This window comes from Tamandua tetradactyla, chromosome 8 (assembly GCF_023851605.1).
Source record: "Tamandua tetradactyla isolate mTamTet1 chromosome 8, mTamTet1.pri, whole genome shotgun sequence".
NCBI classification, from domain to species: Eukaryota; Metazoa; Chordata; class Mammalia; order Pilosa; family Myrmecophagidae; genus Tamandua; species Tamandua tetradactyla.
Window position 1 is genome coordinate 10,395,511 of NC_135334.1, and position 24,886 is coordinate 10,420,396.

The following is a 24,886-nucleotide window of genomic DNA, read 5'->3' on the forward strand; positions in this document are numbered from 1 at the left end:
TGAATCATTAAATTGATATTTCTTAGCTTTCCATGATGGGTCATTGAGGCCCTCTTCACCTTAAGCCCAGTATCGTAGAGCAGCTGGAAGTAAAAGCCTAAAATTATGGAATTGCAACCCATGTCAAACTCTGAAATATGTTCTACAACTAATTGTGGTACTGTGCTTTGAAATTTATAGTTTTTTTGTATATATGTTATTTTTCACAAAAAGAAAAAAAGTCAATTGTGACGATAAAAATATATTTAAGTATTCTAGCCTCCAATATTCTGGAGCAGCAAGCAGGAAAAATCTGAGAGGATCATATGGTAGCTCATGACAAAACTCTGGGATCTGTCCTATAACTATTTGTTGAAGAGTGCTTTGAAAACTATTGCTTCTTTATTTCTTTGCTTTGTATATGTTACATTATACAATAAAAAATTAATTCTATCAAGCAATCAAGACAACTTGAACCAGAAGAAACTTGTATAAATATTGCCCAGGGGCCAGGGCTTTAACACTTCAGCTGGTCTCACCCAGTGTGACAACACCCAGGCTCCCCCCCACCCCCCTCAAAAACGTCATGCTCCTGGGCCCTGCCAAACTCCCTTTCGTTACTCCTCCCAAGTATAATGCACCTTGCGGGGCCGTCATGCTCAGAAGCCCTGCCTTGTAAGGATACTTTCTGTCACTGTAACCTGAATCTTGGCGAAAACAAATGGGAAATGTTCAGAGAGAACAAGAGTGAGTAATAAAGAGATGGAGACAGTGAGAACTGGTAAGTAAGCAAGAAAAAGAGCCATCAATGAGCATCAATCACATTTAGTGCTGAGTATTCACAGGGGGCCCATTCCAGGCCGAGGCTCAAGTTGGCGTTGGGCCTGGGCCCGTGGAGATGCTGGGATTTCTAAGTTAAATGGCATTGTATATGGCCCAGTGGCTTCACTCAGAGGACTCTGCCAAGCAGCAAACTGGGCCCTGGGAGAAGAGGCCAGTACCAAGCCCCCACGGGCAATAGAGTCTTGCTCTAGTTGGAAAAATAAGTGAGGGGGAAGGTTTTACTCTGAGACTCATCTCCTGGATGCTGCTATTTGCTGTGGGCTAAACTAAGAATACAGTTTGGCCTGAGCTAGGCAGGCCCACCCCAGCACCCTATTATCTACCATTATCATTCACAGATGCAAGGGGGCTGCAGTCATTCACAGACGACATCAAGTCTCTCTGGATGCAAGTTCTCCCTGTGCTTGGGGTTGCTTTGAGGTTCCCTAGAGGGCCTCGGTAGCATGTCTCAGCACTTCAGGTGGGACTCAAGACCAGTGTTAATTCCCTTATCAGTGAAGCCTCTCTGACCATCCAGTATAAAACAGCAACCATCACATGTAAGGCTCTCTATTGCATTTCTGTAATTTTCCTCCCCATCAGTCAGTCTCACATATTAATAGCTACTGTGCACTGGCTCTGACACAGGGCTCTAACCACGGCCAAGGAAAGTATATGGTCCCTGGTAAGACCTCACCAGACCTCTGCAGGAAGATAAACTGGGCATAGTGAGGGCACTCGAGATCAGACTCCTCTGGGCCAGGCAGGGATGAGGCAGCTGGTCACCTGGATACTGAGGCTCTGAGACTCCAGGTAAGGTAAGGTGACATTCTTGTAATCCTCTCCTGTCTCCTGGACTAGGCGGAGGTCCTGCCGCAGGTACTTCTGCAGGTGCTTCTCGGTGGCAGGGTACACCACGGTTGTCTTTACATCTGTAATGAAACAACATAGCCCATGGCTGGGGAGGTAAAACCTACCCTCTGTGCCCAGTTCTGTCACTCTCATTCCCACAGACACCATGGTCAGGTCCCCCAGTGATGTGAACGAAAACATACAAAATTATATTCTTCCATGATCCACAGACATGAGGCATCTCATGTCATTAAATTTGTGAGCTAAGCCATACTCAAAATCTGGCAAAAACAAGCTTTCCATGATGGGTCACTGAGGCCCTCTTCACCTAAAGCCCAGTCTGGCCCCCTCTGTTTTACACAGACAAAGGCATGAAATGTTTCTAGCTCTTCCAGGGTTTTCTTCCAAATCTCTAGCTATGTAACTTTCAGGATATGAGTTCAAGCCAAGTAGTCACAGCACAGAGGTTAAAAGCACAGGCGCTGGAGCTGACTGCTGAGTTCACATCCTGCTACTTCCTGCTCCCTGCTGACTCCAATGGGACCCCGTCTGGCTATCTAATCTCCTTGTCCCCTACTTCCCCTACTGTCAAATGGAGATAAGAATAGCTCCTTCTTCATGGGGTTGTGAGGACTGAGCAAGGTAAGGCCTGTAAACCATTTAGAACAATATGTAGCAATGACAAATGATGCATAAATGCTAGCTGTTTAAATTCAGGGTTTCTCAACCTTGGTACCACCCGCCTTTTGGACTGGATTGTTCTTTGTTGTGGGGGGAGGGACCCATCTGTGTGTTACAGGATGTTTAACAGCATCCTTGTCTCTACCAGGATGCCAGGTAAAACCATGGACTGAATCATGTCCCCACAAAAACACGTCTAAGTCCCAACTTCCAGTCCTGTGGATGTGAACCTAGTTGCAAAGAGGATTTATAATGATGGCATTAGTTAAGATAAGGCCAAACTGACTCAGAGCAGCCTTAATCCAATATGACTACAATCCTTATAAACAGGAAATTTGGACCTTGGAGTAGGAGACAGACAAGGAGAGATGCAGTGATGTAATGGAGGCAGAGACTGGTTCTGGACTACTGACAAACCACCACCAGGAGACTACAGACTGCAAAGAAAGCTTGATCCTGGGGACACCTTGATTTTGGACTTCTAACCTCCAAAATAGTGAGACAATAAATCCCCATTGGTCAAGCCAACTAGTCTGTGGTGCTTTGTTAGAACAGCCTGAAAAACTAAGATATCCGTCCTTCATCATGACAACCAAAATGTCTCCAGACAACATCAAATGTATCCTGGGGGGGGGGTTGTCCCAGTTGAGAACCACTGTTTTAATCAGAAGGAAACCTTGTAGCTGTACTAAATAGACTCCATTGCTTAGGGTCATTGCTTCAGCACTACCTGTTTTTAGTTAAGTGCCTTTCCCAATTTTTAATATCTGCAACCTATCACCACTCTAACATTTTTTTTTAATACAAATTGTGCAATAGGACTGATTGTAAAAATTCAGAAATGGATAGAACAACACTATCTAATTGTAATACAATAATGTTAGAACACTCATTCAGTCTAAGCTGAATGTGAGAATGCTAGAGGGAGGAGGGCTGGGGGCACAAATGAAATCAGAAAGAAAGACAGATGATAAAGATTGAGATGGTATAATCTAGGAATGCCTAGAGTGCATGATGATAGTGACTAAATGTACAAATTTTAAAAATGTTTTTGCATGAGGGAAAACAAAGGAACGTCATTACTGCAGGGTGCTGAAAATAGATGGTAATTAACATTTTAAAATTTCAACTTATGTGTGAGACTAAAACAAAAAATATTTGGTACAAAATTTATATTTTGACTAGTGCATTTCCTAATATAACTTATGTAGGCAGCTTAATTGAACACCATAAGTACATGGAACCTTGGGTAGGACAAGAGATTTTGTTGGTTTGTCCAGAGTGATGCCCCGATAAATCCCAGAGTGATTTGAACAGTGAATAAAAAAGTATTTGCAAAGCCCCCTTCGGGGAATGGTGAGAAAGGGGGAAAATTCAACTTTCCCAAGTTGAATTCTTGATATTCTCACAAGCAGTGTGGACAACCAAGGCTATAGGCTGAGCCTCTAGTCTTGGGGTTTGTTCATATGAAACTTGAACCCACTAAGGATAGGTCAAGCCTACTTAAAATTAGGCCTAAGAGTCACCCCAAGAGAGTCTCTTTTGTTGCTCAGATGTTGCCTCTCTCTCCAGCCAACACAACAAGCAAACTCACCACCCTCCCCCTGCCTACATGGGACATGCCTCCCAGGGGTGTGGACCTTCCTGGCAACGTGGGACTTTTCAAAAAAAGATCGTGGTGAGAAATGCACGACTATTTGATAATATTGTGATCCACTGACTGATACCCCATGTATGAAATGTTTGTATGTTAAGAATGTTTGTACGTTAAGTTTTATCAATAAAAAAATTTAAGAAAAGATTGAGGGCTCAGCCTCTTGAATTTGTTGTCCCCACTGCCTGTGAGAATATTAGGAATTCCACAGATGAGGAAATTGAATATTTCTTCCTTTCTCCCCAGTCCCCTAATTATTCTTTTTTGTTCTCTGCCCAAATCACTCTGTAATGTATTGGGACATCACACTAACCTGTACAAATCAAGGAGATCTTATTCCCTAAAAAAGATAACATGTAATTATGGTGTTTGAATAAACTGACCATACAGTTTAAATTAGACGGTGTGCTAGGTTGGTGGTTTTTATGGGCTTCAAGGTATGTAGGTGAGTATGAGAATTTCCTGGGGCATTAGCACATGTACCTGCCAGGCTTCTGCTCTCTCTTGGGTTTTCCTGGTGAGCATATCTTGAATCTATGGTAAGGGGATAAAGGCGGATGAGGGTCATTTGAGAAATATCCCCAACTGATTTTGAAATACCAAAATCAAAATACCAAATACCTGTCTTTAAGATCTATTCCTGAAGCATTATATAAAAATATTAGATGCAGGGTTCTCCGAATAGCTAAAAATATCCTGAGAAAGAAAAATGAACTTGAAGGCCTCACGCTACCTGCCTCTAAGGTGTATATGAAGCTACAGTGGTCAAAACAGCATGGTACTGGCATAAAGATAGATCTGCTGATCAATGGAATCGAATAGAGATAGATCTACTGATCAATGGAATCGAATAGAGTGTTCAGATATAGACCCTCTCATCTATGGAGAATTGATCTTTGATAAGGCAGTCAAGCCAACTCACTTGAGACAAATAGTCTCTTCAATAAATGGTGCCTAGAGAACTGGATATCCACATGCAAAAGAATGAAAGAGTATCCATATCTCACACCCTATACAAAAGTTAACTCAAAATGGATCAAAGACCTAAACATTACATCTAAGACCATAAAACTTTTAGAAGAAAATGCAAGGAAATATTTTATCAATCTTATAATAGGAGGCGGTTTCCTAGACCTTACACCCAAAGCACAAGCATTGAAGAAATAAATAAATAAATGGGAAGTCCTCAAAATTAAGTACTTTTATGCATCAGAGATCTTCATCAAGAAAGTAAAAAGACAGCCTACACAATAGTGGACAATATTTGGAAATGGTATATCAGATAAAATTCTAGTATCCAGAATATATAAGGAGATTGTTCAACTCAACAACAAGACGGGCAACCCAATAACAAAATGGGCAAAAGACATGAGCAGACACTTCTCAGAAGAGGCAATACAAATGGCCAAAAGGCGCATGAAAAGATGCTCAACTTTCCTGGCTATTAGGGAAATGCAAATCAAAACCACAATGAGATATCATCTCACACCCACCAGAATGGCCATTATCAATAAAACAGAAAACGACAAGTGCTGGAGAGGATATGGAGAAAGAGGCACACTTATCCACTGTTGTTGGGAATGTCAAATGGTACAACCGCTGTGGAAGGCAGTGTGGCAGTTCCTCAGGAAGCTAAATATAGAATTGCCATATAATCCGGCAATACCATTGCTAGGTATCTACTCAGAGGACATAAGGGCAAGAACACAGACAGACATTTGCACACCAATGTTAATAGCAGCATTATTTACAATTGCCAAGAGATAGAAACAGCCAAAATGTCCATCAACACGCAAATGGCTAAGCAAGCTGTAGAATATACATACAATGGAATATTATGCAGCTATAAGACAGGATAAAGTCATGAAGCATGTAACAACATGGATGGACCTTAAGGACATTATGCTGAGTGAGATTAGCCAGAAACAAAAGGAAAAATACTGTATGGTCTCACTGATATGAACTGACATGAGTGAATGAACTTGGAGAATTTCAGTTGGTAACAGAGACCATCAGGAGGTAGAAGTAGTGTAGATGTTGGGTAATTGGAGCTGAAGGGATACAGATTGTGCAATAGGACTGATTGTAAAAATTCAGAAACGGATAGCACAATACTACCTTAACTGTAATATAATAATGTTAGAACACTGAATGAAGCTGAATGTGAGAATGATAGAGGGAGGGGGCCTGGGGGCACAATTGAAATCAGAAGGAAAGATAGACAATAAAGACTGAGATGGTATAATTTTTAAATTTTTTTAATTTTTTATTTTAGTTTTTTAAATACCGAAAAACACCAAACAAAAGCAAACATTCCTATTTTGATCATTCCGTTCTACATACATAATCAGTAATTCACAATATCATCACATAGTTGCATATTCATCATCATGATCATTTCTTGGAACATTTACATCGATTCAGACAAAGAAATAAAACGAAAACAGAAAAAAAATTTATACATACCATACCCCTTACCCCTTCCTTTCATTGATCACTAACATTGCAATCTACTAAATTTATTCTAACATTTGTTCCCCCTATTATTTATTTTTATTCCATATGTTCTACTCATCTTGACAAGGTAGATAAAAGGAGCATCAGACACAAGGTTTTCACAATCACACAGTCACATTGTGGAAGCTATATCATTATACAATCATCTTCAAGAAACATGGCTACTGGAACACAGCTCTCCATTTTCAGGCTGTTCCCTCCAGCCTCTCTATTACGTCTTGAATAGCAAGGTGTTATCTACTTAATGCATAAGAATAACCTCCAGGATAACCTCTCGACTCTGGAATCTCTCAGCCATTGACACTTTATTTGGTCTCCTTTCACTTTTTACCCTTTTGGTTGAGAAGGTTTTCTCAATCCTTTGATACTGAGTCTCAGCTCATTCTAGGGTTTTTCTCAATTCCTTGATGCTGAGTCTCAGCTCATTCTAGGATTTCTGTCCCACGTTGCCAGGAAGGTCCACACCCCTGGGAGTCATGTCCCATGTAGGCAGGGGGAGGGTAGTGAGTTTGCTTGTTGTGTTGGCTGGAGAGAGAGGCAACATCTGAGCAACAAAAGAGACTCTCTTGGGGGTGACTCTTAGGCCTAATTTTAAGTAGGCTTGACCTATCCTTAGTGGGTTCAAGTTTCATATGAACAAACCCCAAGACTAGAGGCTCAGCCTATAGCTTTGGTTGTCCACACTGCTTGTGAGAATATCAAGAATTCAACTTGGGAAAGTTGAATTTTCCCCCTTTCTCACCATTCCCCGAAGGGGGCTTTGCAAATACTTTTTTATTCACTGTTCAAATCACTCTGGGATTTATCGGGGCATCACTCTGGACAAACCAACAAAATCTCTTGTCCTACCCAAGGTTCCATGTACTTATGGTGTTCAATTAAGCTGCCTACATAAGTTATATTAGGAAATGCACTAGTCAAAATATAAATTTTGTACCAAATATTTTTTGTTTTAGTCTCACACATAAGTTGAAATTTTAAAATGTTAATTACCATCTATTTTCAGCACCCTGCAGTAATGACATTCCTTTGTTCTTCTTCATGTAGACTTGATTTTTGAAGACGATCGTATAACTACATAGCTTTTATAATGTGACTGTGTGATTGTGAGAACCTGTGGCTGATGCTCCCTTTATCCAGGGTGTGGACAGATAAGTAAAAAAAAAAATAAAGAAGAAAAATAATTAAACATTAGGGGGAGGGGAGAAGGGGTAAAATTTTAGGGGGTAGGTTACAATACTAGTAGTCAAAGAGAGGGAGGGGTAAGGAGTGTGGAATGTATGGACGTTTTCTTTTTATGTTTTTTTCTGGAGTGATGCAAATATTCTAAAAATGATCGTGGTGATGAACACACAACTATCTGATGATAAAATAGAACCAAATGTGGTGATGAACTATGTGATGATTCTGTGAGCTATCAATTGTGCACTTGGATGGATTGTATGCTGTGTTAATATATCTCAATAAAATTGCATTAAAAAGAATAAAAAACCAGGTGGGCCACGGTGGCTCAGAGGCAGAGTTCTCACCTGCTGTGCCAGAGACCCGGGTTCGATTCCCAGTGCCTGCTCATGCAAAAACAAACACACAACAACAACAAAAAAAACCCCACCAACCTAGGCTTTCATATTTGTTTCAAGGAAATTATTAGGTTTTTAGAGTTTTTTTACTAACAAACACTCTATACCCACCAAGCAATCCCCCCTTCCCCATTCCTCCTATCCCCTGGTAATCTCTAATCTACTTTCTGTCTCTGAGAATTTGTTATTCCTAGATAATTCATTTAAGTGACATTATACAATATTTGGCCCTTTGATTCTGGCCTCTTTCACTCAGCATAAGGCTATTTTTAAGGCTCAGCCATGTTTGTAGCACGTCTCAGAACTTCACTCCTTTTGGTGGCTGAATAATATACCACTGTATGGACAGACCACATTTCAGTTATCCATTTATCTGTCTTTGGACACTTAGGCTGTTTCTACCTTTTGGCTACCGTGAATGATGTTGCTATCAATGTTGGTGTACATGCATTTATTTGAGTCCCTGTTTTAAATTTCTTTGGGTATATACTTGGGAATGGAATTGCCAGGTCATATGGTAATTCTATATTGAAAATTTTGAGGAACCACCACAACTGCTTTCCAAGGTGACTGTACCATTTCACATTTCCACCAGCAATGTACAAATAGGTTCTTTTAATCCCCCACTTCCTAGGTTCACAGGGGTTCAGACTTATCCATATTACACTGTGAGATGTGGCAGAGGCCAGATTGGAATCTGGAACTGTATAGCTCTTCCAACACAGCTGCTCCCTAAATGCCCAATATTTCTTTCAGTAGCCCGGCAGTGACATACAAAAGTGAGGACTGGTGGCTGCTGAAGGACGATAGCATATCAAGCACAGGACTTCTTGCAAGCATCAAACGCCCTGGTCTGTCGTTTCTGGGGGCAAAGACAGGGACTCTACACCTGAGCTGGGCAGACAGCTCTTCCCCAACCAGCTGTGTGACTCAGGGATTTAACCTCCTAAGAGTCTCGGTTTCCTAATCTGCTAAACTGTGCCCATAAAATCTGCCCCACAGAGTTACTGTTAATATGAAACAAAACATGTTCTTTGGACCACTAGATGTGCTAAACGAAGGTTACCCCAATTCCTGGGAATCCCTGGATCTGACTATGCTGAAAGGGAGACATGCAGGCCTCCTCACAACTCTCTGGGAATCAGCAAAAGGCAGCTCCTCACTTCTCACTCTCACTGCTCTCTAACAGCCCAGGGTCATAGGCCAATGGTCAGAGGTCAAGTTTATCAAGGTCTCATGAGGCAGGAGACTGAAATTGATTGAATGGCACCACTTCGGTCCTTGATATCTGCAGAACTGCTTTGTGGCTAGGCGCTGAGATTTTGGAGCCCAGGTTCAAACGCTGGCTCTGTACTTCCTAGCTATGTAATCTTGGACAAGTGTGGGACTCTCTGTTGCCCCAGTGTCCTCACCTGTGAACAGGAGCTGGTGATAATACTTCCTAACTATGTAATCTTGGACAAGATGGGACTCTCTGTTGCCCCAGTGTCCTCACCTGTGAACAGAGGCTGGTGATAACAGACCTACTTTATGGGGCTGCGTGATAATTAAATGAGTTAGTAAACGGAAAGCATTTAGAGAGTGCCTTGCACAAAGAAAAAAAAGTACTCCACAAATGCTGGCTTTTCTTCTTGTTTCTGTTGTTCCTTCAGTTGACTGGGTTGGGCAATGGGGAGAAAAGCTGTTAGCAGTGGAATTCCCTCAGAGTTGGGCAGGATGGCTGAGAACAAAGGCAGAGCTGATATTGGAGGACAGTCTAACTCTGCTGGCATGGGCACAGCCTGAGGATCTACACCTGGGGCTCCCTGACTGACCCAGATCAGAAAGTCACTGAGCCTCCAAGCAGGCCCTTGTCTGCCAAGGTCTGTTGAAGGCCTGCCCCAGCCAGCTCTCTCCTACTTTCCACCCTTGGCCACAGAGCATGGCATGGGGTGGTGTTGGTGGGAGGGAAGGAGGCATTTCCCAACTGCTCCCTTCCTGTTGTCCTTCTTCCTTTCCTCAGAAACCCCATGGCTATCCCTCCCAGAGCTCTTCAGCACCATCACTCCTCAGGGGCCCAGCTCCTCTCAGACTACCACCAGAAGCCCTGGCCAGGGGCAAGCCAGCAATCACATGCTGGCTCCTGAAGGGCTGCTGTTGAGAAGGAACTAATGCAGGCCCACTGCAGGGGATGGGCCTCTTAGAGCAGATGGCCCCTCCAGCAGCTGTACATCCTTGTTCACATGGCCTTCTGTGACCTTGCCCCTGGTGGTCTCTCTGTCTTCATTTACTACTTGCCATGGGTTCAACCATGATCCTCCAAAAGAAATGCTCAAATTCTAAAACCCAGTCCCATGAATGTGACTTTATTTGAAGATGTGATTAGTTAAGATGAAGCCAAATTAGAGTAGAAGGGTGGGATGGAGGCCATAATCCAATATGGCTGGGGTCCTTTTAAGAAGAGGGATATGGACACAGACATAGATAGGCAAAGAGAAAAGGTCATGGGACAAAAGAGCAGAAATCAGAGTGAAGCAGCTGCAAGCCAAGGAGCGCCAAGGACTGTAAACAAACAACCAGAAATGGGAGAAGCAAGGAAGGATTCTTGTCTACAGGTTTTAAAGGCAGCACGGCCCTGTCAACACCTTGATTTTGGATCTGAAGCCTCTAGAACAGTCAGTCAATATGTTTCTGTTGTTTTAGGCCACCCAGTTAATGGAGCTTTGTTAAAGCAGCCCTAGGACACCAAGACAGCAGCACCATTCTCCCTTTGCTGGCTCTGCTCCCATGTCTTGTCTGTTACACTAACATGCATTAAGCATGGTCTAAGCCTTTGCACCAGCTGTCCCTCTGCCAGGCAGGCTCTGGGATTGGAGAAGCACTTGGTGCCTCCCACACCTCAGAGGTTAGCTCCTTGGAGCACCGACAGTCCTGGCTAAAATAGTACCACTTACTTCAGCACACTCGATCTCCTTTGCCAACTTCCTTTTCCTTCACTTATCACTATCTGAAAAAGAGTACAAACTTATTCTTAGGTCTTTATTGTCTGATCCACCCTGCCCCCACTCTCCCCACAAGAATGTAAGTTCTAGCAGGGCAGGGATTTTGTCTATTTTTTTTTTTTTTTACCATTTATCCCCATGGCACCAGGAATCACGTGGCATGAACAAATACTGATTGAACAAATGAATGAATAAACCTGGTCTTTATAGACTTTTAACTCGGCAAGAGCATTTTTGCTCTAAAGGGAATAGAGCCTCTCAGATAAAAATCAATATATTTCACAATGCTCAATTTCTCACTGGAAGCAAAAATTAAGCTCGAGTGTTTACCTAAATGCCAATCAGAATACTGACCTGTAGCTGAACTCCAGGAGGGGTTTGGTCAAGAGTTAATGCCCTTCTCCTGCAGCAACACAAATTAACCTTGAAGACATCCTGTTGAGCGAATTAAACCAGACACAGCAAGATACTTTATGATCTTTTTCTAGGAGAACCAAATTTCATAGAGATAGATGGTAATTTATACGTTACTAGGGGCAGGGATGCAGGGTAGGAAGAGGAAGTTACAGCTTAATGGGTGACAGTTTCTGTTTGAGGAAACAAAAAAGGAGGTAACAGCTGTCACTAAGGTAATAGTAGCAGAATACTGTGAATTTAGTTAATACTCCTGAATTGTACACTGGAATGTGGTTAAAACAGGAAATTCTGTGCCCTATGTCAGTGAATGCAACAAACAGTTAAAAATAAAAATAAAAAACAGAGAGTCAACACCCAATAAATGTCTAAGCCATCGATGTAAATATGTTGGGGAACAGGATATACTTGCAGTCTCAAAAACATTTGCCTAGAATAAATATAGTATGATTTCACTATTATGACTCTGGTAAAGAGAGCAAACTACAAATCATATGGTCCAGGAAGAAAATCTCTGTTTATATATAGCAATGAATTAGATGATGCATCTCTGCAGCTAGAGTACGCAAATGACTTCACAAGCGACAGCTTCTGTATACTTCACATTTTTAACATGGACAATTCACAATAAAGATTCAAAAAAAAAAAAAAAGGGCTGATGATAGTCCTCCCCTTCTCAGGCTGTTATAAGTGCTCAGTGGGTATGTGGTTGGGAAATGCTTAGTTGGGTACCTGGCTCATTGCAATCCTACTTCAAACTGGGGGTGGGAGATGGGAAGGGGAGGTAGCTGAATAAAAAAAAAAAATGAACAAAGAGATACAAGTGCTGGAGAAAATGTGGAGAGAGAGAGATGTACCTGGTCACTATTGGTAGGGAAGCAGAGCAGTGCAGTGTGCTAGCTCCATAGGAGGCTAGGGGTGGGGTTGCCACATGATTCTGAAACATCACTGCTCTGTATATACCTATAGGAACTGAGAGTGGGGACATGAATGGACAATTGCACACTGGTGTTTATGGTGGCAGTGTTCATAATTTGCAATGGACGGAAGAGGCCCAAGAGTACATTGATTGAGGAATTGAAGGGGGAACTGTGATATATACATACGTACAAAAAAAAAAACTGGTAAAAATACTCCCAACATGTTAGCAGACAAAAATATAGGCTTATGATATAAACAGACAATTCACATAGAAAGAAATATGTGGGCTCATACATATATATCAAAAAAAGTTTAACTTCTCTAGAAATCATAGAAATGCAAATTAAATCAAACTAAGGTATCATTTTTAATCTACTAAATTATAAAAAAATTTGTTTAAATAAAACGATCATGACATAAGGGGTCAGTTAGAGAATATATCTTACAACTGTTGAAGCTGGAAAGCTGTCATGCTGAAGGTCATAAGCAGCTTTTGCACCTAGGGTAGAAGAGGGAGTTTGCAGAGAAGACCCTTATCTAGGGGGGAAAAAAAACTTGCCCAGACATTTTTCCAAAGAGGAGATACAGATGTCTAAAAATCATCGGCAGGCAACAGTGGCTCAGTGGCAGAGTTCTCGTCTGCTGCACTAAAGACCCGGGTTCAATTCCTGGAGCCTGCCCGTGCAAAAAAAAAAGGCATATGAAAAGATGTTTATCTTCACTAGCTATTAAGGAAATGCAAATCAAAACTTCAATGAGATATTACCCCACACCTATAAGAATGGCTGCTATTATACAAATAGGAAACTATAAATGTTGGCGAGAATGTGGAGAAAGAGAACACTTATTCACTGCTGACAGGAATGTAAAATGGTACAGCCTTTGTGGAAGACTGTTTGGCAGTTCCTCAGAAACCTAAATACGAGTTGCCCTATGACCCAGCAATTCTGCTACTCGGTATATCCCAGAAGATCCAAAAGCAGGGACATGAATAGAAATTTGTACACTGATGTTCACAGTAGTATTATTTACAATTGGCAAAAGATGGAAACAATCCAACTGTCCATCAACAGATGAGTGATAAAATCTACATACACATGATGGACTATCATGCAGCAGTAAGAATGAATGCGGTCCTGAAGCACAAGAATACATGCATAGAACTTGAGGTCATAATGCTGAATGAAATAAGCCAGATACAAAAAGGACAGACATTGTATGAACCAACTAGACTATGTAAACTCAGAGTCCTAAAATGTAGAATTTAGGTTATCTAGAGATAGAAGCTAGAGAAAGGGTAACAATTACCTAATATGTACAGAATTGTTAATGAGGTTGAACTTCAAGGTTTAGGATGGATAGAGGTGATGGAGGTTCGTTATTGGAATTATAAGTAATAGTTCTTTGTTATGGAAGAATTTGAAAAAGGTTGTTTCAAGTCATGTATGTCACTGATTAATACAAATATAAGTAAGTTTTTGCATGAACTACATGAACACTTGTCTAAAGAGTTAATAACAGAGTGGCATATGGGGAAATTTACCCCTGCAGGCTGTGGGCTATATTTAACAGTAATACTTTCATATTTTTCATCACCAGTAACATGTGTATCATACCAATACTAGGGATCAATATGGGGTATTTTGGGTTTTCCTTTTTTTGTGTCTGCCTGTTATTTTTCTCTTCGAAGCAACGGAAATTGTCTAAAATTTAGTGTAATGACAACTGCACAACTAAGCGATGATACTGTAGGACACTGTATATTTTGGAAGGAATATATGGTATGTGAATATATCTCAATAAAATCCGTAGATTAAAAAACATAAAACCACCTGCCCAAGGGTTACTTATTAACCCTAAAGGGAAACTAAGTAACTTCATAGCAGGGAAGTCCTTCAGGCTTCCTTCACCTGTGAGCAGAAGTAACATCATCTGTAAAGGGGCTAATGGACATCAGATGCCTACTAATGGGATTGTATCATGGGAAAATATCAGCAAACCCAAATCCAGGGACCTACTACAAAACAAGTGGCTTTAGTTTTTCAAAAGTGTTAAAGTTATAAAGGATGAACTAAAGGTTAAGGAAGTGTTTCAGATTAAAGGAAACTCAAGAGACAGATCCCTCAAGGAAATGCATGATCTCTGAATGGATCCTGGTACCAGGACAGGGAAGAAAGCTGCTTTGATTTTTTATTTAATTACTTATTTATTTATTTTTGCATGGGCAGGCACTGGGAATCGAACCTGGGTCACCAGCATAGAAAGCTGCTTTAAAGGCAGTGCTGGAACAACTGGTAAAATTCAACAGTGGGGGTAGGGTTTAACAAATCAGTATGATCGCTGAATCATTATATTGATATTTCCTTTAGCCTCCAGTGTCTTGGAGCAGCTAGAAGTAAAAACCTAAAATTGTGGAACTGCAATATGGTATGGGAGGATGGAACTAGTTGAGGTTCTGGAAGGGCTGGTCCCTCTGCATTTTAGGATTTAACTGGTCCACAGATCCATCTGGAGGTTGTAGGTTTCTGGAAAGTTATTCAAGTGCATGGAATCTTTGTAGAATCTCATATAATGCCCTAGGTGTTCTTTAGGATTGGTTAGCAGTTTTTGATACATGGAGTTAATAATTACTTTGTTTAATTTTCTGTAAAGTTGTCTTTAGTTCATCTCCAAATTCACATTCCCATTAAAAGAAATCTCTTCTTGAGGAAATACAAATGGCCAAAAGGCACATGAAGAGATGCTCAATGTCACTGGCCATTTGAGAAATGCAAATCAAAACCACAATGAGATATCATCTCACACCCACCAGAATGGCCATTATCAACAAAACAGAAAATGACAAGTACTGGAGAGGATGTGGAGAAAGAGGTACACTTATTCACTGTTGGTGGGAATGTCAAATGGTGTAACCGCTGTGGAAGGAAGTTTGGCGGTTCCTCAAAAAGCTGAATATAGAATTAGCATATGACCCAGCAATACCATTGCTAGGTATCTACTCAGAGGACTTAAGGGCAAAGACACAAATGGACACTTGCACACCAATGTTTATAGCAGCATTATTTACAATTGCAAAAAGATGCAAACAGCCAAAATGTCCATTAACAGACGAGTGGCTAAACAAACTGTGGTATATACATACGATGGAATATTATGCAGCTTTAAGACAGAATAAACTTATGAAGAATGTAACAACATGGATGGACCTTGAGAACATTATGCTGAGTGAGACTAGCCAAAAACTAAAGGACAAATACTATATGGTCTCACCGATATGAACTGACATTAGTGAATAAACTTGGAATACGTCGTTGGTAACAGAGACCATCAGGAGATAGAAATAGGGTAAGATATTGGGTAATTGGAGCTGAAGGGATACAGACTGTGCAACAGGACTGGATGCAAAAACTCAGAAACGGACAGCATTACATTACATTACATTACTAATTACCTAACTGTAATGTAATTATGTTAAAACACTGAATGAAGCTGTTATGTGAGAATGATAGAGGGAGGAGGGCTGGGGACATAAATGAAATCAGAAAGAAAGATAGATGTTAAAGATCGAGATGGTATAATCTAGGAATGCCTAGAGTGTATAATAATAGTGAAATGTACAACGTACAAATTTTATTTTAAAATGTTACCTTATGTGTGAGACTAAAGCAAAAAATGTTTATTTGTTACAAAATTTATATTTTGACTAGAGTATTTCTTTTTTTTTTTTTTTTTTTTTTCATATTTCAGGTGCAGCTTCATTCAGTGTTCCAACCTAGTTACATTACACTTAGGTATTATTGTGCTGTCCATTTTTGAGTTTTTGTATCTAGTCCTGTTGCACAGTCTGTATCCCTTCAGCTCCAATTACCCATTATCTTACCCTGTTTCTAACTCCTGCTGGTCTCTGTTACCAATGATATAGTCCAAGCTGATTCTCGAATGTCGGTTCACATCAGTGGGACCATACAGTATTTGTCCTTTAGTTTTTGGCTAGACTCACTCAGCATAATGTTCTCTAGGTCCATCTATGTTATTACATGCTTCATAAGTTTAGTCTGTCTTAAAGCTGCATAATATTCCATCGTAGGTATACGCCACAGTTTGTTTAGCCACTCGTCTGTTGATGGGCATTTTGGCTGTTTCCATCTCTTTGAAGTTGTAGATAATGCTGCTATAAACACTGGTGTGCAAATGTCCGTCTGTGTCTTTGCCCTTAAGTCCTTTGAGTAGGTACCTAGCAGTGGTATTGCTGGGTCGTAATCCATTCTGCCATTCTATGTCTTTTGATTGGGAAATTCAGTCCATTAACTTTTAGTGTTATTACTGTTTGGATAATATTTTCCTCTACCATTTTGGCTTTTGTATTATATATATCATATCTGATTTTCCTTCTTTCTACACTTTACTCCATACCTCTCTCTTCTGTCTTTTCGTATCTGACTCTAGTGCTCCCTTTAGTATTTCTTGCAGAGCTGGTCTCTTGGTCACAAATTCTCTCAGTGACTTTTTGTCTATAAATGTTTTAATTTCTCCTTCATTTTTGAAGGACAATTTTGCTGGATATAGGAGTCTTGGTTGGCAGTTTTTCTCTTTTAGTGATTTAAATATATCATCCCACTGTCTTCTAGCTTCCATGGTTTCTGCTGAGAAATCTACACATAGTCTTATTGGGTTTCCCTTGTATGTGACAGATTGTTTTTCTCTTGCTGCTTTCAAGATCCTCTCTTTCTCTTTGACCTCTGACATTCTAACTAGTAAATGTCTTGGAGAACGCCTATTTGGGTCTATTCTCTTTGGGGTGCGCTGCACTTCTTGGATCTGTATATTTAGGTCTTTCATAAGAGTTGGGAAATTTTCAGTGATAATTTCTTCCATTAGTTTTTCTCCTCCTTTTCCCTTCTCTTCTCCTTCTGGGACACCCACAACACGTATATTTGTGCACTTCATATTGTCATTCAGTTCCCTGATTCCCTGCTCAAGTTTTTCCATTCTTTTCCCTATAGTTTCTGTTTCTTTTTGGAATTCAGTTGTTCCATCCTCCAGTTCACTAATTGTAGCTTCTGTCTCTTTAGATCTACCATTGTAGGTATCCATTGTTTTTTCCATTTTTTCTTCTTTGTCCTTCACTCCCACAAGTTCTGTGATTTGTTTTTTCAGATTTTCTATTTCTTCTTTTTGTTCAGCCCATATCTTCTTCATGTCCTCCCTCAATTTATTGATTTGGTTTTTGAAGAGTTTTTCCATTTCTGTTCGTATATTCAGCATTAGTTGTCTCAGCTCCTGTATCTCATTTGAACTATTGGTTTGTTCCTTTGATTGGGCCATATCTTCAATTTTCCGAGCGTCATCCATTATTTTCTGCTGGTGTCTGGGCATTTGATCAGATCTCCCTGGGTGTGGGACCCAGCTGGTTGAAAGGTTTTTCTGTGGAATCTCTGGGCTCTGTTTTTCTTTTCCTGCCCAGTAGGTGGCGCTCGTGGCGGTCGTTTGTCTGCGGGGCAGTCGGCCGGGAAACCGCGCGTGGAGGCGGGGGTCGCTGGCCGTGGCTTGGGGGAGTGCCGGTCCAAATTGCCCAGCCGGCCCGAGACGCCAAGCGTGACGGGAGGGCTCCGCTATCCAATGTTCCCAGTCAGACCGGGGAGCCACGTGCGTGGAGGGGACCCCAGACGCCAGCCACCCCAGCCGGGAAAACGTGCACCCCTCGGGTATCTCACAGCAGTGGATTCTCCCTACCCGTTCAGCCGTTCCAGAATGGGGTACGCTGTCTTTTTTGGTCTCTGTCGTGACTCCGGGAGCTGTTTCGTATTGTTTCTGTTTCTTTAGTTGCTTTTCTGGAGGAGGAACTAAGACCCGCGCGTCTTACTAAGCCGCCATCTTCTCCTAGAGTATTTCTTAATATAACTTACATAGATAGTCTGATTGAACGTCATAAGTACTTGGAATCTCAGGTAGCACATGAGATTTTGTTGGTTTGTCCAGAGTAATGCCCCAATGAATCCCAGACTGATTTGATCAGTGAGTGGAAAAGTTTTTGCAAGCCCCCTTCAGGAAATGGTGAGAGCGGTGAGAAATTCAACTTCCCCAAGTTGAATTCTTGATATTCTCACAAGCAGTGTGGACAACCAAAGCTATAGGCTGAGCCCCCAGTCTTGGAGTTTGTTCATATGAAACAACCCCACAAAGGATAGGTCAAGTCTACTTAAAATTTAGGCCTAAGAGTCACCCCAGAAAGAGCCTCTTTTGTTGCTCAGATGTGGCCTCTCTTTCCAGCCAACATGACAAGCAGTCTCACCACCCTCCCCATCTCTGCATGGGACATGACTCCCAGGGGTGTGGACCTTGCTGGCAACATGGGACAGAGTCCTGGAATGAGCTGAGACTCAGCATCAAGGGACTGAGAAAAACCCTAGAATGAGTTGAGACTCAGCATCAAGGGACTGAGAAAACCTCAATCAAAAGGGGGAAGAGTGAAATGAGACAAAATACAGTGTCAATGGCTGAGAGATGCCAAACAGAGTCAAGAGGTTATCCTGGAGGTTATTCTTATGCATTAAGTAGATATCACCTTGTTCAAGATGTAGTGGAGAGGCTGGAGGGAACTGCCTGAAAATGTAGAGCTGTGTTCCAGTAGCCATGTTTCTTGATGATGATTGTATAATGATATAGCTTTCACATATAACTGTGTGATTGTGAAAATCTTGTGTCTGACGCTTCTTTTATCTACCTTGTCAACAGACAAGTAGAACATATGGAATAAAAATAAATAATATGGGGAACAAATGTTAAAATAAATTTAGTTTGAAATGCTAGGGGTAAATGAAAGCGAGGGGTAAGGGGTATGGTATGTATAATCTTTTTTCTCTGTTATGGTTTTATTTCTTTTTCTGTTGTCTTTTTATTTCTTTTTCTAAATCAATGCAAATGTTCTAAGAAATGATGAATATGCAACTATGTGATGATATTAAGAATTACTGATTGTATATGTAGAATGGAATGATATCTTAATGTTTTGTTTGTTGTTAATTTTTTTTTAATTAATAAAAATGTCAAAAAAAAAAAAAAAGAAAGAAATCTCTTCTCGATATGCTAAGGCTTGTCAGGTACACTGAGGCATACCAGCAAAGGGTCTCTGGGTGCATCTGGTTGCTCCATAGCCATCTCTGTGTTCTCTGAGCATCAGGTTGGGATGCCCTTTGCCTTTCTTTTGCAGCTGGGTACCTTGTTTCCTGGATCCATTATCTTTCTCTTTCATGGTTTATATCCTTATTTTGCTAAAGTTGTGGTTCTCAAGCTTCAGTGTGCATCAAAATCTCCCAATTCAGAAGGTCTGGGTTGGGCCGAAGCATGTGCATTTCTTTTTTTTTTTAATAGCATAGCTGTTTTATTTTTTTTATTATTTAAAAAATTTTTTTTAAATACCAAAAAAAAAAAACCCGCCAAACAAACACAAGCATTCGTAATTTTTGCTCATTCCATTCTACATATATAATCAGTAATTCACAATATCATCACATAGTTGCATATTCATCATTTTTTGGAACATTTGCATCTACTCAGAATAATAAATAAAAAGAAAACAGAAAAAAATTCATACATACCATACTCCCCACCCCTCCCCCTCACCGATCACCAGCATTTCACTAAATTTATTTTAACATTTGTTCCCCATATTATTCATCTTTATTCCATATGTTTTACTTATCTGTTGATAAGGTAGATAAAAGGAGCATCAGACACAAGGTTTTCACAATCACACAGTCACACTATGAAAGCTATATCATTATACAATCATCTTTAAGAAACATGACTACTGGAACATAGCTCCACGTTTTCAGGCAGTTCCCTTCAGCCTCTCCACTACATCTTGACTAACAAGGTGATATCTATTTAATGCGTAAGTATAACCTCCAGGATAACCTCTCGACTCTGTTTGGAATCTCTCAGCCACTGACACTTATTTTTTCTCATTTCCCTCTTCCCCTTCTGGTCGAGAAGGTTTTCTCAATCCCCTGATGCTGAGTCTCAGCTCATTCCAGGATTTCTGTCCCACGTTGCCAGGAAGGTCCACACCCCTGGGAGTCATGTCCCACGTAGACGGGGGAGAGTGGTAAGTTTGCTTGTTGTGTTGGCTGGAGAGAGAGGCCACATCGAGCAACAAAAGAGGCTCTCTTGGGTGTGACTCTTAGGCCTAATTTTAAGTAGGCTCAACCTATCATTAGTGGGGTTAAGTTTCATATGAACAAACCCCAAGACTGGGGGCTTAGCCTATTGCTTTGATTGTCCACACTGAGAAGCATGTGCATTTCTAACAAGCTCTCAGATAACCGATACAGCTGGCAGGGGACCATGCAACAAGATCCACTGAGCTACAACACAAATTCAAGTTGCTTCCTGAGATGTGGTGCATGGGAGATAACTTTTGAGACTTGGCATAGTTGCAGATCCTTTTATTCTGTCACACTTAAGGATTTGGCTAAAGAATTCTAGGATGGAAAGCAATGACCCTCATATACTGAAAGCACTGTTCTGTGATCGTCTGGATTGCAGTGCTGCTGTCAAGAAGTCTGGGCCATTCTGATTTCCAGTCCTTTGGATGTGACCTGATTCTTTCTAGCTGTCCTAGATGTTCTGACCACGTTGACAGGTCTTGGCTTGTTTTTTGGGGGGGGGGGGGGGGTGCGGGTGACTTTTCATTCTTAAAAATCATATTTTTCAGTCCTGAGAATATGTCTTGAATTATTTTTTTGATGACTTTCTTCCCCATTTTCTCTGCCCTTTCTTTCTGGAATTCCAATTATTGGATATCTGACCACTTAGACTCATCTTCCAGTTTCCGTATCTTTTCTCTCCCATTTTCCATCTCTACTTTTAAGGAAATTTATATCAGCTTCAACTTCTACTCTTTTACTGAATTTTTTCATACCTGCTAAATAAATTTAAAATACGTTTTATCACAATTGACTCTTTTTCTTTCTTTTTTGTGAAAAATAACATATATATACAAAAAAAGCAATAAATTTCAAAGCACAGCACAACAATTAGTTGTAGAACATATTTCAGAGTTTGACATGGGTTACAATTCCACAATTTTAGGTTTTTACTTCTAGCTGCTCTAAGATACTGGAGACTAAAAGAGATATCAATTTAATGATTCATCACTCATATTCATTTGTTAAATCCTATCTTCTCTGTATAACTCCACTATCACCTTTGATCTTTCTATTCCTCTCTTAAGGGTGTTTGGGCTATGGCCATTCTAATTTTTTCATGTTGGAAGGGTTTGTCACTATTATGGGGTAGGGAGATGGAATTATCTGATGTTCTGGAGAGGCTGGGCTAGGTTTCAGCACTTAAGTGGTCCAGGGACCCATTTGGAAGTTGTAGGTTTCTGGAAAGTTACAGTAGTACATGGAACACTTGTGGAATCCTAGGAGTTCTTTAGGATTGGCTGGAATGGTCCTGGTTGGGGGTTGGCAGGTAGCAATGTCTAACTGAAGCTTGCATAAGAGCAAGTCTCCCGACAGCATTTGAACTCTCTCTGCCACTGACATTTTATTAGTTACACTTTTTTCCCCTTTTGGTTAGGATAGAATTGTTGAGTCCATGGTGCCAGGGCTGGATTCATCCCTAGGAGTCATCTCCCACACCACCAGGGAGACTTTCACCCCTGGATGTTATGTCCCATGTAGGGGGAAGGGCAATGATTTCACTTTTAGAGTTGGGCTTAGAGAGAGTAAGGCCATGATGTCATTTATTTTTTTATAAGAGGGTGTATGCAAGCAACTGCATATACAAGTACACACAAAACTAAGTCTGATAGGACATGTACCAAGATGTTAGCAGAGGTTTTCTCTGGGTGGTGAAGTTACATGTAATCAGAATTTTTAAAATTGTTTTTCTGGCATACAACAATGTAAATGAACCTGTGGGACATGTGGTGAGGCAAAATAAGCCAGAAACAAAAGAGCAAATGTTGTATGACTTCATTTAGAAAATATTTATAAGAAAACTAGGGCCTAGATTGTAATCTTTTTTTTTAATTAGTTTTATTTTTCTTTAAATACCAAAAAACACCAAACAAACGCAAACATTCTTAACTTTTGATCATTCCGTTCTACATATATAACCAGTAATTCACAATATCATCATATAGTTGTATATTCATCATCATGATCATTTCTTGGAACATCTGCATCTATTCAGAAAAATAAATAAAAAGAAAACACAAAAAAATTCATACAAACCATACCCCTTACTCCTCCATTTCATTGATCACTAGCATTTCAAATTAAATTTATTTTAATATTTATTTCCCCTATTACTTATTTTTATTCCATATGTTTTACTCGTCTGTTGATAAGGTAGATAAAAGGAGCATCAGACACAAGGTTTTCACAATCACACAGTCACATGTGAAAGCTGTATCATTATACAGTCATCTTCAAGAAACATGGCTACTGGAACACAGCTCTACATTTTCAGGCAGTTCCCTTCAGCCTCTCCCACTACATCTTGACTAACAAGGTGATATCTATTTAATGTGTAAGAATAACCTCCAGGATAACCTCTCGACTGTGTTTGGAATCTCTCAGCCATTGACACTTATTTTGTCTCATTTCACTCTTTCCCCTTTTGGTAGAGAAGGTTTTCTCAATTCCTTGATGCTGAGTCTCAGCTCATTCTAGGGGTTAGATTGTAAACTCTTACAGTAGTCACATTTAATCTGGAGTGGTAATCGCTATTTCTGGATTTTGCGGGGCTGTTTTACACATGTATAACCTGGTAGTTAGAGGTAAGAATGAAGCCATTTGGGTCAGGATTAAGGTAATTCAGAATACAGGGGTAAGGAAGAAAATGGCGGTTTTTTTTTTTTTTTCCCCTTTCTTTTCTCCTATCCCTCAAAGACTTTGCCAATACCCCTTGATTATCTGCTTAGCATATTCTACGATGTACCCAGGCATTACATTAAGCACAGGATTAAAGGCCCTCATTCTTATTCTGGGGCCCCTGTGTTTCAATTGTTCAAATGAGCTATCTGGACAGGTTGAGTTAGATTATGTGCTACAGAAAATTTAGGTTCTGGACAAAATAAACCTTTCTTCTTTTGGTCTTAAAGAATAGGTGTGGTCCTAAAATATAGAAAATGTCTACCTTATCCCTAGGCTCTGAATTACCTTAATCTTGACCTGATCGGCTTGTTCTTATCTCTTAATACCAGGTTATAGATATATAAGACAGCCTCTCAAGATCCAGAAACAATAACTGCCACTCTGAAAAATGTGTCCGCTAATAAGAGCTTACAATCTAGGCCCCTGTTTTCTTGCAAGCATTTTCTAAAGGAGATCACACAATAACTGTTCTTTCATTTCTGGTTTATTCTGCCTCACCAAATGTCCCACAGGTTCATTCATACTGTTGCATGTCTCATGACTTCATTCCTTTTTATAGCAGCACAATATTTGGTCATATGTATACAACATCATTCGCCAATCTACTTCTCAATCAGTGCATCCTTCAGCCACCTGCATTCATTAGGCATCATGTATAATGTTTAAAGTCCACAGTTCATCAACACTCTCAATTTTAGATCATTTCAATGTTCCCAAGAGAAAAATAACCAGTAAACACACCCTCACCAAATAAGAAATCTAAACCTCTTAACTCTGTCCTTTCCCCTATTATTCACCCCTGCTGCTGCTGTGGTACTGCTGACGTTTTCCTGTTAAGCATAACCCATAGCATGAAATTGCTTCCATGTTAGAATTTCATCTATTCTTCGAGACCAAAGGAAGAAAAGTTTACTCTGTCCAGAACCTAGGTTTTATGTAGCACATAATCTAACGCAACCTGTCTGGATAGATCATTTAAACAATCCAAACACAAGGAGCCCAGAATAAGAACGAGAGCCTTTAATCCCGTATAGCTGAATGTAATGCCTGGATACATCCCAGGGTGCACTAAGCAGAGAGTCAAAAAGTTTGGCAGAGTCCCTTTGAGGGATGGGAGAAAAATTATGGAATTATTTAACTTTACCACCAGGGAAACCCCGGATACTGTGTCAAACATTAAGGATACCCAAATCAATAGGCCAAGCCCTTGACCTTGAGGCTTGCCAGTGTGAAGCTTATATAGGTAGCAGAGAAGCTTAGCCTACTACAGGTATGCCTAAGAGTCACCTCCAGAGGATCTCTTCTGTTGCTCAGATGTGGCCTTTCTCTCTCTAAGCCCAACTCTGCAAGTAAAACCACTGCCCTCCCCCCAATGTGGGACAGGACACCCAGGGATGAAAGTCTCCCTGGCAGTGTGGGAAATGACCCCCAGTGATTCCTGGCACCATGGAATCCTCAATGCTATCCTGACCAAAAGGGGGAAAAGTAGTATAACAAATAAGGTATCAGTGGTTGATAGAGTTCAAATAGAGTCGAGAGGCTACTCCGGAGGTAACTCTTATGCATGCTTCAGTTAGACATTGCTACCTATGATAG

The 24,886-nt window shown here is 40.5% G+C and overlaps 1 protein-coding gene across 1 annotated transcript in view; it reads right to left on the bottom strand.

Annotated features, from left to right (window-relative positions):
- The window catches only part of DCPS (decapping enzyme, scavenger), a 93,499-nt gene that overhangs the window by 17,923 nt on the left and 50,690 nt on the right, over positions 1–24,886 (bottom strand). The window contains exon 3 of the mRNA XM_077112484.1: positions 1,588–1,733. Coding sequence (XP_076968599.1) covers positions 1,588–1,733 — 146 coding nt within the window. The remainder of the gene's footprint in view (positions 1–1,587; positions 1,734–24,886) is intronic.